The following is a 13,256-nucleotide window of genomic DNA, read 5'->3' as shown; positions in this document are numbered from 1 at the left end:
ATGTATTTTAAACAAACTATCGAATGGCATTTAGATTGAGTCAGCCACTGAGGTAATGAAGCCTCATGTGGATGTTGTTTCCTCAGGGAAATGTGTCTATTTGTAATGAATAAAGAAAATAATAAAAGTTGATATCCAAACTGAATTAAAATATATAGTTGGTGAGACTTTTTATTACAGTCCACCTGTGCTGTATGTCAGCTCTTTCAGTACAGTTTATTTGGTGGGCTTTTTATTTGCAGCTCCCACACCTCAGCAAGAGGCTCATCTAGGGTCTTTGTCTTATTTTTATTGGCAGAGATGTACTTTTTTTTTGGGAAAATTTTTGTACTTAATTTATTTTAATTTATTTTTATTTTTTTCTCCCTAAGGATTGTATTTCAGATTTATCTTTTTCTTTCTTTTCAATAAATGTTCTTAAAACAGCACATTTGCGAGTTATTGGTTTTCATTGTGCATGTGTGGAATACCATATAGCTGCAGAACCTACAGCAGAGTAGATAGTAATATGTAGAGAATTGTTAGCAGGCCTAGCGCTGCCAAATATGTTGCAGAAATTCAAAGTACAATATTTAGAGCTTATCTATTTACAAGATTTGGTAGTTGCAGTATCTGTTAAATTGATGTATTCACATATTTACTGACTTTACAAGTTGATAGGGATCACCTAAATGTAAACAACTGGACAGTATTTGATGGGTAACAAAGGCAACAAACATATCCGAATCCTCCAAATCAGATATAAGATATCTAATTCAGCAGAGCCTTTAAAACGATTTTGATGAAATCATTCTAGAAGTGTGGACTTTGAAGGATCCAGACCCTGAATTTGGACATACTCTAGGTTACAGAACAATACACAGTTCCTTCTCACTGGTGTTGGGACTTGCCCTGAAGTAAAACAAATAGCTGACATAAAATGATGTGTATACATCAGGGGGGCAGGAAAATGGTTGTACCAACTGGATTATCTGTAATTATTTTGAGAGTGAGACCAGAGAGATTTAACACGCACACATTTTGAATGTGTTGACTTCTGGACCTTCCTGTGAGACAGGCAAAATCGTGTCTATGCAACAAGTACCCTGTCAATATTAAGAATGAGCATTTGTTCCCAACAATAAAACCATGAAAGTAGCAGGACTTTTATTTTGACAATTCACATCACAAATGGATGCAGAAAAATTGACCAGAAAGCAATAAATCAAGAGTTCGATGCACAAAGTTTTATAAAAGAGGACCTCCATATATTCCCCCTTTCATTAGTTCCCCCCAATGTTGAAACTGACATCCTTGTCTACATGGACAACTTTCAGCTAAGATCACACAACTAATTATACATATTGTCATCACATAACTGGGCAGCTGTCTGGTAGATATGGGTTTAATCTCAGTTGCACTTTGTCCTTATCTGGTCTAAACTGGACCTGTTTATTCAAATTACATCTTTATCAATCATGTTAACAGAATTGTCCATGTAAAAGTCCAAACTAACAGGCAGCTCTTAAAACAGTGTCTATTAGCCCTCAGTATGTGCACTTTGGGTTGAGTGAAATACTTAAAATTCAAACCATTCTGATGTCAACAGAAAGTCTTTTTCATTTTTCCAAATTGTAGCAAGCACTATGTCCAGTAGCTTAGTCCTATAAAGGTATCAATATAATTATTTTTTAAAATTGACTTTACCAGTACAAAGATGTATGTGCACAATATCATATGGTATACACATTACATCACACATTGTACAGTTGTTGTTTTTTCACTTACACTTACTCAAAAAAACTTGTCATGTAGATAGAAACTAGACAAATAAACCCAAGTCTCCAGAAAACACCAGGAAAAAAAACAAGCAAAAAAAAATATAAACTGAATATTAACAACAATAATCCAATTTAGGAAAACCAATAACGATAAAAATAAATACCAAATCAGTCATTCTCCTTAATTAAGTCAGCCTTTCATTCACGGCCAATAATGGTCCACAGGCTTTCTTAAAAATATCCTCTCATATGATGCCATAATATGATAATCTTACTATCATGTCATGCCATTGGTAGTGATCCCACTGGCCCAGATAAGTCATTTTAAAACCGACATCCCAAAATACAGAATTTAGATCCCCTGTAGGAACTATTTCACTGATGTGTTTTCTGTCGGTGCTGATTTGAAAGTAGTACCCTTCACAGGAAGTAGTTTCAGTTTGGCTGTGTCCTTGTTAGCTAACGAGCTAGTTAGCTGCCATAACAGGCGAGCAAATGTGAACTATTTGGAAAGATGAATTAAACCGCGCTTAAAGGGTGATTTTGAAAGAGATTCGTGTTGACCCGCTGTTGATAACAGCACCATGTTTCGTGTCGGGAGTAAAGCTGCCTGGTAAGTTCCCATTTAATAGAGGTAACGGTAGCAGGAGCTAGCTGTGTTAGCTGCGGTGGAGTGAAAGCTCACACATCGTTAGCTGGTCATTTTGACAGCTGAGGACAGCGTAGCTAGCTGCCTAAATCGTGTCGAAAGCCATCGTCCTAGTTTAAGGACACATGTCAGAAATATATATTTAACGTTAGCTATCTAGATACTAACTGACCTCTTCTTAACTGACATTTATTAGAAGCTGCAAAGCGACCTTTTGGATTTTGACGTTACTGTAATGTTAGCCAGGTAACGTAGCGTGCTAACCCGGCTGTTTGGAGAATGTACCATAAAATTACAGAGTCTGAATTGATAAACATCACTTATTTGAGCTGTGTATTGTCTAATGTTGTTTGCTTAGCTAAGCATGAGATAGTAACGTAACGTTACCGTAAATTTGTTTACAAAGTGTTTCTTGCTGACAGGTGACGTTGCTGGTTACCTTTACTAAATCGTCTCTCGCCCGCATGTTTTTGCTTTTTGTGGTATTATCTTGTATTAAAAGGACCACTTACATAATTGATCGCCTCTTCACAGTATGACATTGTTACACAAACAACAATAACGTAGCTTTGCATGTTATATTTAGCTGTCAGTTGCTGTGTACATTATCTCGTAGGATTGCTCTGTTCAGGCCTTCCCTGATGATGGATTCACAGGCTGGAAATGAAGAAATCCTTTCTGAGTTGTATTATCTTGATCCTACTATTGTTGCAACTACTGTTATTGTAACAACAGCTAGAACTTCTGATATTGGTTTCATAATATATGATAATATAATAATAATCTTTAATCTTCTGCTTTTCAAAGCACAGGTACAAGGCAACAAAATCATAAGTCACAAGTGTTATAAACAACAGCTTTTAAGAAAACTGATAACACTTTGGTATATTAAAAACTGTGTGTGGGGGGGGGGGGCAGTTCTAAGGAAATTAAACGAAAAATAAAAGTAAAATCAGGAAAGGCTGTCCAATGAAAGCATGTTTTAAGAAGAGACTTAAAAGAAATCATTGACATTGCTCCAGAGCCTCAGGGCCCTGACTGCAAACACTTGGCCCGACAAGCATTACAAAGAGCAACTTACACGGCCACCTGGCCTCCCCAGTCTTATTGAGCATCTCTGGGACACGTTGGTCACCCAAAGGTCCCCCCAGTCCACGATGGGGCCTCCTTGGATAGGACTAGGCTCCTACCTGTCAAGACATGAACACAGGACCTCTGGGGGTTTCCTGTGCTGTCTTGCACCAGGGCGTTGGTGGCGAATCTTCTGAGTCCTGTGGGCCATTACTGAACAGTTTTTATAGTGAATTGACCTGCTCGAGGTCACTGCCATTGGCAAGTGCCCCCCTACCCCTGCCATTAGTATTGGGGGGGTATTTGGGCTGCAACGGTGTTTGGGCGGGTGGAGCACATCAGGTGAATGCCAGGTTTTCCAGCAAAACATTATAACAAGATGATCAATGTTATTTATTTCTCCTGTCAGTGGTTTTAAACTTTTGCCTGATTGGTGTTTAATTAATGCAATGGTGTTTATAGGCATAGGAGGGGGCGTCTGGTGGCGCAGTGGATAGAGCAGGCGCCCCATGTATGAAGGCAGTCTTTGCTGCAGCGGCTGCGGGTTCGATTTCAGCTCGCGGCCCTTAGCTGCATGTCATCCCCTCTCTCTCCCCCTTTTACACTATCAATCTTTTATCCTATCTAATAAAGGCAAAATGCCAAAAAAAATAACCTTTTAAAAAATAGGCACAGTAGTTTTGTTTAATTTCTCTGTCTTCTCAGCATGGCCTGCAGGAACCTGGTCTCCACCAACATGGGAGTGAGATTTCGGGTACCGCTGCAAAAGCTGCACCCTCTGTCCCGTGCCATCCACCACCGCTACTCTGGAAACACCAACCCCCAGCGTACCCCTCATCGCACAGCAGCCCGCTATTTTACCTCCATGTCACGGTTGCCTATGCGGCCTCCTAAGCCTCCCCCAGGATCAGGGGGCTATGGCCACCAGCAGCAGCGCAACTTTTGGGTGGCCCGCCTCGCTGCCCGGCTTTTAAAGCTCCGATATATTCTGTTTGGAACGGCAGTGGGAGGAGGGTACACTGCTAAAAAGGTCAGTATTGAGTGTCTCTCACTTTTAAGTCTCAGTTTTCTCATCATTGCAGAGTAAGAACATTTACGGAGGCCAACATAAGAAGTCACCAGCCATCTTAATTTTTCCCATGCCATCATCTGCAGTAAAACCTTTCCCATGGCACTTTTAAGAGCTGTCCTCTGCCGTTTCTGGCTGTAATCACATTTATTAAAAACAGTTTAGGAAAACCTAAATTCATGGAAAGCTAACATAAGCTTGTTATTTTATCTTCAGACCTATGAAGAGTGGAAGGACATGCTGCCTGATTTTAGTGAATACAACTGGGTCATTCCTGATTTTGTCTGGGAACTGAGTGAACAAATTGATCTTGGTAAGTGTGATAATTTTACACAATCCAAGCTAATGTGCTAATTCCTGACTTTGTCTTCCTTGTAAAAGATCTCTGATTTCTGTTAGGCAAACTGCGGTTATTCGTAACTGTGCAGCCGTGCAGCCGTGCTTGAAACATGGCTGCACAGTTAAGCATTATGAAATTAGGCTCCTAACCTCAAATCTTCTCTATCCACAGATAAACTGGCCAAAGCTCTACCAGAGATGGAGGAAATAGCCAAACTACTACCTGACCTAGACAAAATCGGCGAGAACTTCACTTTCCTCAAAAGCCTCCTGTCCTCTGGTGAGTGATCAAACCTCAACTATGTTTTCATAAAGTTATAATAATAGAAATAAAATTATTTGCAGACATCAGAGTATCTAGTTCTGTGTCTAAATTTAAAATTAAGAAAACAGTAGTTGTACCCACGCAAACTTATCTTCCACCCTTGTATTGGTCTTTGCTTATATTTAATATATCCAACAGTTAAGTTTGGTGCCCTATACCTTGCTTAAAGTATGGTATCTGTGAAAATAAATGGTGCCGGTCTCTGGTGACATTGTGTTGCTCTACCTCAGAGTGACCTCAGTAAAATGAGATAACATAGACTCAGAGTAATGAAAAAATATGCGGAAGTAGCCTGCTTCTTGCTCTGAATTGCTGCTTTTCTGCAACAGCCCTCCTGCCTCTGGTTGTGGTTGCTCGGTTATTCTACGAAGAGCCCTCTTTTTACACCAAATAATCAATGAGAGTTGCAACAGTGGTTTTGTAGGGGATGCTAAAAAACACATCTTGTACGATGGTGTTGCAAACAGTCTTTTAATCAGATGGGACGTGTTGCACATTGCTGAGCAGTCCTGAATAGACTGTTGTCAAATATATATTTAGAAACAAGCATTTCTGTGTTCATTTCACATTACGCTTTTAAAAGCATTATCTAACAACATACAAAAATTGCCTTTTCATTCCGCCATGGCTTTCACATAACTTTGCTCATAGCTCACTGTGGTGCACATATCCCAACTGTGGAAGAATGTTTGACAAAAGGGGCCGCTATTTCTAAAAAAAAAAAAATCATCCTCTCACCATCAAAAAATCTTGAAGCTTGCTTGAGATTAATCAGCATAATAAACTGGATTACATATTTGCTGAATAATCTCAAGCGAGGTGGTGTTCCGGAATATTCTGTTAAAGGGAAACTTTGGTATTTCTAAACTGTTCCCTGTTTTCCCACGTTTTTGTGTCCAAGTGACTAAAGGAGACAAGAATTTCTGATATTGGTCCAGTATTGATTGACAGTGCTCCAGCTGTAGCGGCAAAACACACTGCAATGTAATCCCTATGGGCAACTATGCATCTTCAGTTTACGTCCGTTAAAACTGGATAATTTTACTGACAGATTGTTATTGTAAGTGTCTGACAACATTATGGAAAAGACCTTAAAGAAAAATGAAATGTTTTGCCTTACCTTTGGCTGATCTGGCCGGTTTCTAATTGTGTTTAACCAGTTGCTCAAGGAGAGGTCTCGTTCTGAAATTCTGTGGACTTTTCTACGTCACTGATGCTAGGCCCTCTACAAACTTGTCGTTACTCCTCTCTCCAACTCTCAGAAATGTTTTTCACCATTTTTTTCTGCAACAAATCATCTTTCACAACTTTTTAGATCAAGACTTCAACTGAGCAAGACTTAGTCACAATAACAAACAGGGTAGCAAATGGTAAGGGAAAAAAAAATCATTTCTCTGTATTTGCTGTGATGTTGTCAGACTTTAGCCTGTCATTGGCAACACCACACACTTTAAATGAACATAAACTGATGGTGCACATTTACCCATAGGGATCACATCACAGGCTGTTTGCTGCTGCAGCTGAAGCGGTCTCTCCCAAAACTGGAAATACCAATTTCAATGGTAGTCTTTATTAGTCACTCAGACAAAAAAGCATGAAAAAGTAGGGTCCAAGTTTAAAAAACACACAAAAGTTTCCCTTTAAGAGTTAATTTAAAATAGTTAAGGATTAAAAATCCCAAAAGATTTTTTTATTAAGTAACAAAGTAAAGGAAGTGACAAATGTTTTATGTCGTAATGCAACAAGTCCTTTTCTACCAATAAATCACTACCCATTTGTGGAAATGTCTTTAAAAAAGAATCAACTCTCGATCGGCTGGTAATGACTAAAACATGACATTTTGAGCTCCTTGAAGCTCAGTTTGGTGTGTGCTGCTTATCTCTTTTAACAGTTTCTCATTAAGTGGCTGCTTCACTCGAAGCTCCAGCACAGCAGCGGCTTTGATTTAATCCACATCATTTAGTTGTGTCCCTGCTTTGACCACCATCCCTCTGCTTCTGTCTTTTATGATTTTTATTATCTTGTGTTGTTCTTCCTTTTTCCTCCTCCCCAACCCTCCTGTCCTCCACATTCTTCACAGGTGTGAGTTTGGGTAGTGAAGTCAAAGGAGCTTCTGGTCTGCATCTGTTGTTAGGTGTGTAAACCCTGCTCTCAGTAGCGCTGCCCACTCCCCCCTTTTCTCTCTGCCGCTGTTTGACCATCCCCTTGCCACAATATTGGTATGGTTGTGGGTTCCTGCTTGCCATGGTTTGGGTCTAAAGGTGGTAGAAGAGCATCTACACAGGATGTTGGCTTCCGGGTTGCAGACCAGTGCTGCCTTCAACAGTGGCAGTGTTCATGTTAAATGCAGGTTTTGTATTCAGTGAAATGTGTGAACCTGTCACTAGGATGGTGAAAAAAGGTGAAAAATGGTTCAGAGGAATATGCTTATTTATGTAAACATCCAAATTGAATCTTTGGCATCTGTTTACTAGAATCTGTAAAAGCTTTACTCTTTCTCTTTCTTTCTAAATTCTTTTAACTCCTTTAAGATCTCAAATTGTTACTTTTCCCTAGTTAATATATAAGCTAGTACAGTGATAGAATCATGTTAAATAGTGGCAATAACCCAACATTAGTTTTGATTTTCCTGGTCTGAAAAGCTCTTAAATGCAGATCCAGTGTGTTCACCGTTAGTATATCCCCCTCTTCCCTTTTGGCTCTCTTTAACCTGACTGTCCGTGGCTTTACTTTGTTCTACCTGTGTGGTCTTTGCCTCCTTTGACTTCCACCCTCTCTCTCCCCTGGCCTGTATTGGCTGCTTTCTTTAATTACATTTGCATTCACTAACCTCTGAGGTGACCTCAGTCTGCTTTTAGTTATTTCCACTCAAATGTTTGGAAAATGCACTCAAAATACATTAAAATAGGAACTTCCATTGAGGTTTTAATATGTCAAGATGCTGACGTATGTTAATGCACACTAAATAGTTGTCTTCTTAAATAATGACAAATAGTGGCAGAATAATAGATAAGTAATAAATGTAATAATAACATAACTCTTTAGATAATTCAAGGTTATGTACAGCGTATAGAAAGACCTTACCTTTCAAAGTCATTCATACAGACGCTTTGCCAAGCCAGACAGGACCACACCTCTGCTGTGAGTCATAGTGCTCAACAAAGGAGTGTTCCTGTTTTATTTTTTATTTTTTTTGTCGTCAGCCTCACAGTTACACACCATTACTTAAGGAAAATCACAATGTCAAGTTTTCATATTCATGTATTTTGTGTACTAAGATGTTACATTAGACTATGCGCATCTCTGTGCAGTGTGCTGCCTTTGTAAACATTATTACTTATTTCTATGGCTGTGCAGAATTTGCTTTGTGCATGGCAATAACAGCATGCTTCACATCATAAAAAGTGATTCACTCACTTTAGACAGTGTTGATCATTTAGTGCCAGTTTATGTTTTAAGTTGTTAAAAACATATGAATTCTTAACTCTTTTTTCCAATTTTCTTTGTTCCTCATGTAATTGTCAGAATTTTAATTTTAATTTTTTGCATTTTGCCAATCGGATGTTCTGTTTAAATTAAATCAAATCAAACCAAACTTTATTCCAGACACAGGGAAGGTCCGTAGTAAAACACAGACAGAAACAGAGTAGACAAACAGAACATATGCATGAATAAATAAGTTAAAAAAAAACCATATGCATGAATAAATAAGTTAAAAAAAAACCATATACTTGAATAAAGGCATTGATAATTGATAAGTTGCTTGAAAACCTTCAGGTGCACTAAATGTTTTAAAGATGGTTTCTAAACCTCCTGGAACTTATTACATGATAACTAGCAATGCAATCTTTAAACAATCTTGATTTTTGCATTAAAGCATTACTGGAGATTATATATATTTTTTAAAGTTTAGTCACTGGAAAATTAGCTGGTTAGATTAATAATTCAATAATCACAAACTTTTTTCATGACGCCGAGTGGACTGCTTTATTCCGACTGTTGAAAGAAGTTGAACTTGGCAATAAAAAAAAAACAACAAAAAAACTACTAATATTCTCAAATATGTTATATTAGTATAAATTAGTGCATAATTTTCCAAGCATTTGAAATGTAATCACTCTGGTTTTTAATTCTCTAATCACACGCATGGTTTAAATTGATGGCTTTCTGGCATCTTTTTGCTATGGGCATTATTGCTTTCCTAAGCCTGTTTACATTCAGCATTGAGTAATCAAAGATGCGTTTTTACAAGTTACTTCATTCTGTGTTGTTGTGTTTCCACTGGTAGAAACCTCAGGCGATCCTCCACTCAAGGCCACAGATTCCTCCACTGCAGCCACGCAAGATGGCAGCGACAAGCAATACAAAAAGGCAAGTTTGCATAACCTTTTGACACCTCGCACCTTTGTCCTCTGTTCTCTTCCACTGCTCAGTTTCACTCAGCTCCTCTCGGCTGCTTGGCTATGTTTCACTTCAGTGGAAAGACCTGTAGTGGATTGAATCAAGATGTACTCAAAGAAAAATTCATATCTTTTTGTATTAGTCAAGACATAAAACAATAACCTTTAAGGGCCTTGAGGTACAAAGTAGACTTTAAAGACCTTGTGGCCTCACATAAGTTGTTTAAATTGATCCCAACAAGGCCGTAGTTATATGAATGTCTGCACTCACAAAGGACTTCAAACAAAAGTGACCCCTCAATGGCATATATTTGCTAATATGGGGAAATGTCATCTTTTTGAGTGCATTTTGATTCAATTAACTGAATGTGATTTGTGTAAAAATTGGCTCTTCCCATTTTTTGACAGTAACAGTACGATTAAAAATGTCGAAGGTTTTATTGCTACCATGTACATATTGTATGGCACTCATTGTTAGTATGACCTGAGACTTTATACACTGATGTTTATCATTTCTTCAAAGGTGCCTTTACTGATAATCATGCATCTACAGTTCCAGATAATAAATTCATGGAGACCATTCATTTTTCTAGTTATATGTTACACAGCAGTTTCTGACAGAACACTTTATATGCACACCTGTTTCATTGGTGATGTCCTCTCTGTTTGTTTTTCATTTTGTGTTTTGTTACTTCCCGCAAAGTGACCATTTCAGTCCCTCTGTGCTCTTTTTCTATGTTTATATGTGTGTTTTTATCACTGTGCAGAGTTTAAACTGTTAAAAACATGATGTTAATGTTTGACAACAAATATTAAGAGGAGCTGCATAAAAAAAAAAGAAAAAAAGATTTTGGCTTTCTTCTCCTGTGCCTTACTTTAATCTGCAATCATGGTCTCCAACATGAGCACATTTCATAAAACACAACTCTTACAAGTTAATGTTTTGCTTCAAATTACTTTTAACAAATATTGTACGTGCATTTCACTGAGAAGAAAGAAATCAAAAATCAACACATAATCAAATAATGATGTCATGTTGGAGACCGCTGAACTAAAGCAGATTTGTCCTGCTGTACAGTACGCTTTCTGCTTCGCCCCTGATAGAGCAATATCCCAGAGCTGGCTTCGCTTACTTTAATCATCATCATCCTTAGCATCATCAGACTGATGATGTTCAGAACCGCCTAGTATCATTGTGTTGCAGCACATTAAAATATTGTCGTCTTAACATGTTTATTATTCTATCTTTCATCTTATTTAAAAACCTGAAACCTGAACTTTCCCTCTCTTACTGTATTTCATAGTGCTAAGTTTAAGTATGAAAATGAGTTATACTGTTATCTGATAAACATACAGTCATTGTTTAACGTTGGTTAGGAAAGACAGTATCGTCCCTGTTGTTGCCACGTGCTGAGAGGTGCTGGTTGTGGTATTAGTCACCTCATCTGCCTTCAGTCTGGCAAAGTTTGGCATCTCCCCTCTGTGTTTGAGAGAGACTGACTTTGTTGGGTAGCACTGATAATAGTGGCAAGATTAACAAAGGCCTTGATCCTGTTAAAATTGAGCCTCGATTGAATCATCAGACTGAGACACAGGCCAGGTTTTCCTCTGATTGGATGCAGCATTGGCCTGGGTTGCTGAGCCCAGTGGCTGGTTGATGTCTTTGTTGCTGCTCCTACATGTCTCTCATTATGACGTACCTCAGCAGGGTCTGCTTGGCGAGCTCATTCTAATTCAGCAGCAGATCCAGCGGCACGAGGAGGAGGTCCGGCGGGCCGCGGCAGCCAATAGTGCGCGTCCCCCACCGCCAGAGCCTGCTCCCAGTCCGCCTCCGAACCCCAGCCCCCCTCAACAGAAGCGCAAGGTGAAGGTCCCACCCCACTTAGATCTGCCCTATCCCACCAAAGTCTCCTAAAAAATCACAGCTGCAGAGAAGAAACAGAAATAGAGAATACATTCTAGGACAATTTAGTTTCCAGCCACCCTGTCAAATAATAGAGCAATTTAACACCAGCAGTGTTTCACTGCCTTCTGTGGTCAAAAGGTTGAAGTCTGTTGCACCTTTAACCACAACCAGCATCACCGATTAGTGTGGCTGGATGTGTTCAGAGGTGTGCACCTGTTAACCCACCAAGCAGTGATGTCCCAAAGTACCGACTTCCTTCACTTAACATTTCAACATCACTGTAGCGAGGTGAGAAGTTAAACCACTGAGGGTCAGCAAAAACAGGATTTTCAGCAGATGTTGAGTTGCTCTTTAAATGACTCGATTTATAAGAATAGAGCTGGAAAGTTGAGTATTTCAAAGAATCAGAAGATCCAAATTTTAGAATCAGTGCTTTGTCTTGCTCCCTAATATACAGGGCATGGTAGACACAACAACATGAACAGCTGCAAAATAGTTAAGTCACTTAATAATACACTCCAGTGCTCTGGCCATGCAATAAATGGATAGACAGCAACATTTTAAAATAGAATGCAACAAAGTATATCGCTGTGAATTAAACAACTACTCACTGGCTTAACATATTTATTGCATTGCTGTTGCATTGGATTGCATTATATTTTACAGATGTTTGTGTCTAGCTCTCTACTTAATGCCACGGCATTAGTGCTTTAAATTAATTGTTCTAACTGTTGAAGCTCTTTTTATAATAATTGTAGTGCAGACAAATTCCTTACGCCTGTCCCCTATAATACCCAAGAGCTGCCTCCATGTATCATCCCATAGTTTGTCAGGCTAAGCTTCGGTTGTGGAGAAGGCATGCATGGACCTTCATAGCCTGGTTCCAGAAGTACAGTGGTGTAGCTCAGTCTCACTCTGTCATGCAAATGGATGGATTATCATCAGCAGCACTCCATTAATGTACGGAAACACTGCATGGAGTGGAGTGGCAACCAGCTGCATGGTGTGAGCTGCACTTTTTGAAGCTACCGTGAATGGACCCAGCTAGACTTCACTATTTTATCAACAGCAAGGTGGAAGCCTTAAGCTTACGAGCTGTTATGTAATGCCTAAATGTGTGTCTTACATAATGAAAATTCAAAATATTTAAGTACACTGTTGGTGCTTATTGCTAGAAGGTAACTAAGAGCATATTTATTGTTGTATGGTTTAGAAATAGTTTTTTGTAAAGTAGTTTGGTGTGTCTTCTTGTTAAATTCCCTTTTCTTCTGCTGCCGATCCCATTTGTTCATGTATGCTGTGTCTCCTGCTGTCTGTCCTGTCTCTCACCCTGACAAACATCTTCAAAATATATATTCAAATGAGGTTTGCCCAATCATGAAAAATCTAGCTGTATTGACTCAATGATTTTGTGATTAATTTCAGCTGTATTTTTCAGGGCTCTCTCTGTGATTTGTGCCTGTTTGTGATTCATAGCTTGTTGATCGAAGTGGAGTAATACCAGAATGACAAGTGTCTGCCTGAAACTTGATTTTTGTTCCTCTCTGTATGCATTAACTTGACTCTCAACTCTGGTTCTCTCTGTAATACAGTCTGCACGTAATGAACCTTCGTGGTGCTGGTGGGATTTCGTGCTCGTGAAATTGCACAATGAGAGAAACGGGGAGCCCTTATTTTCTAAAAAGAACAGAAGCATTAACTCAATTTGTTGCTGTTCTTTTTCTGTTTTTCCACTTC

The 13,256-nt window shown here is 38.9% G+C and overlaps 1 protein-coding gene across 4 annotated transcripts in view; it reads left to right on the top strand.

Moving 5' to 3' along the window:
• Positions 1 to 2,163: 2,163 nt before the first annotated feature.
• Positions 2,164 to 13,256, top strand: part of opa1 (OPA1 mitochondrial dynamin like GTPase) — a 51,016-nt gene continuing 39,923 nt past the window's right edge. Inside the window, exons 1-7 of one of the 4 annotated variants that reach the window (XM_042516019.2) lie at positions 2,164 to 2,373; positions 4,186 to 4,510; positions 4,766 to 4,862; positions 5,061 to 5,168; positions 7,294 to 7,347; positions 9,502 to 9,584; positions 11,322 to 11,477. In XM_042516019.2, coding sequence (XP_042371953.1) covers positions 2,345 to 2,373; positions 4,186 to 4,510; positions 4,766 to 4,862; positions 5,061 to 5,168; positions 7,294 to 7,347; positions 9,502 to 9,584; positions 11,322 to 11,477 — 852 coding nt within the window. In that variant the 5' untranslated portion in view covers positions 2,164 to 2,344. The remainder of the gene's footprint in view (positions 2,374 to 4,185; positions 4,511 to 4,765; positions 4,863 to 5,060; positions 5,169 to 7,293; positions 7,348 to 9,501; positions 9,585 to 11,321; positions 11,478 to 13,256) is intronic. The other 3 variants (XM_042516025.2, XM_042516031.2, XM_042516039.2) reach the window with 3 other exon arrangements.

This window comes from Plectropomus leopardus, chromosome 5 (assembly GCF_026936395.1).
Source record: "Plectropomus leopardus strain MGB_pleo_1.0 chromosome 5, ASM2693639v1, whole genome shotgun sequence".
Lineage (NCBI taxonomy): Eukaryota > Metazoa > Chordata > Actinopteri > Perciformes > Serranidae > Plectropomus > Plectropomus leopardus.
This window is presented reverse-complemented; position numbering and strand designations above follow the sequence as displayed.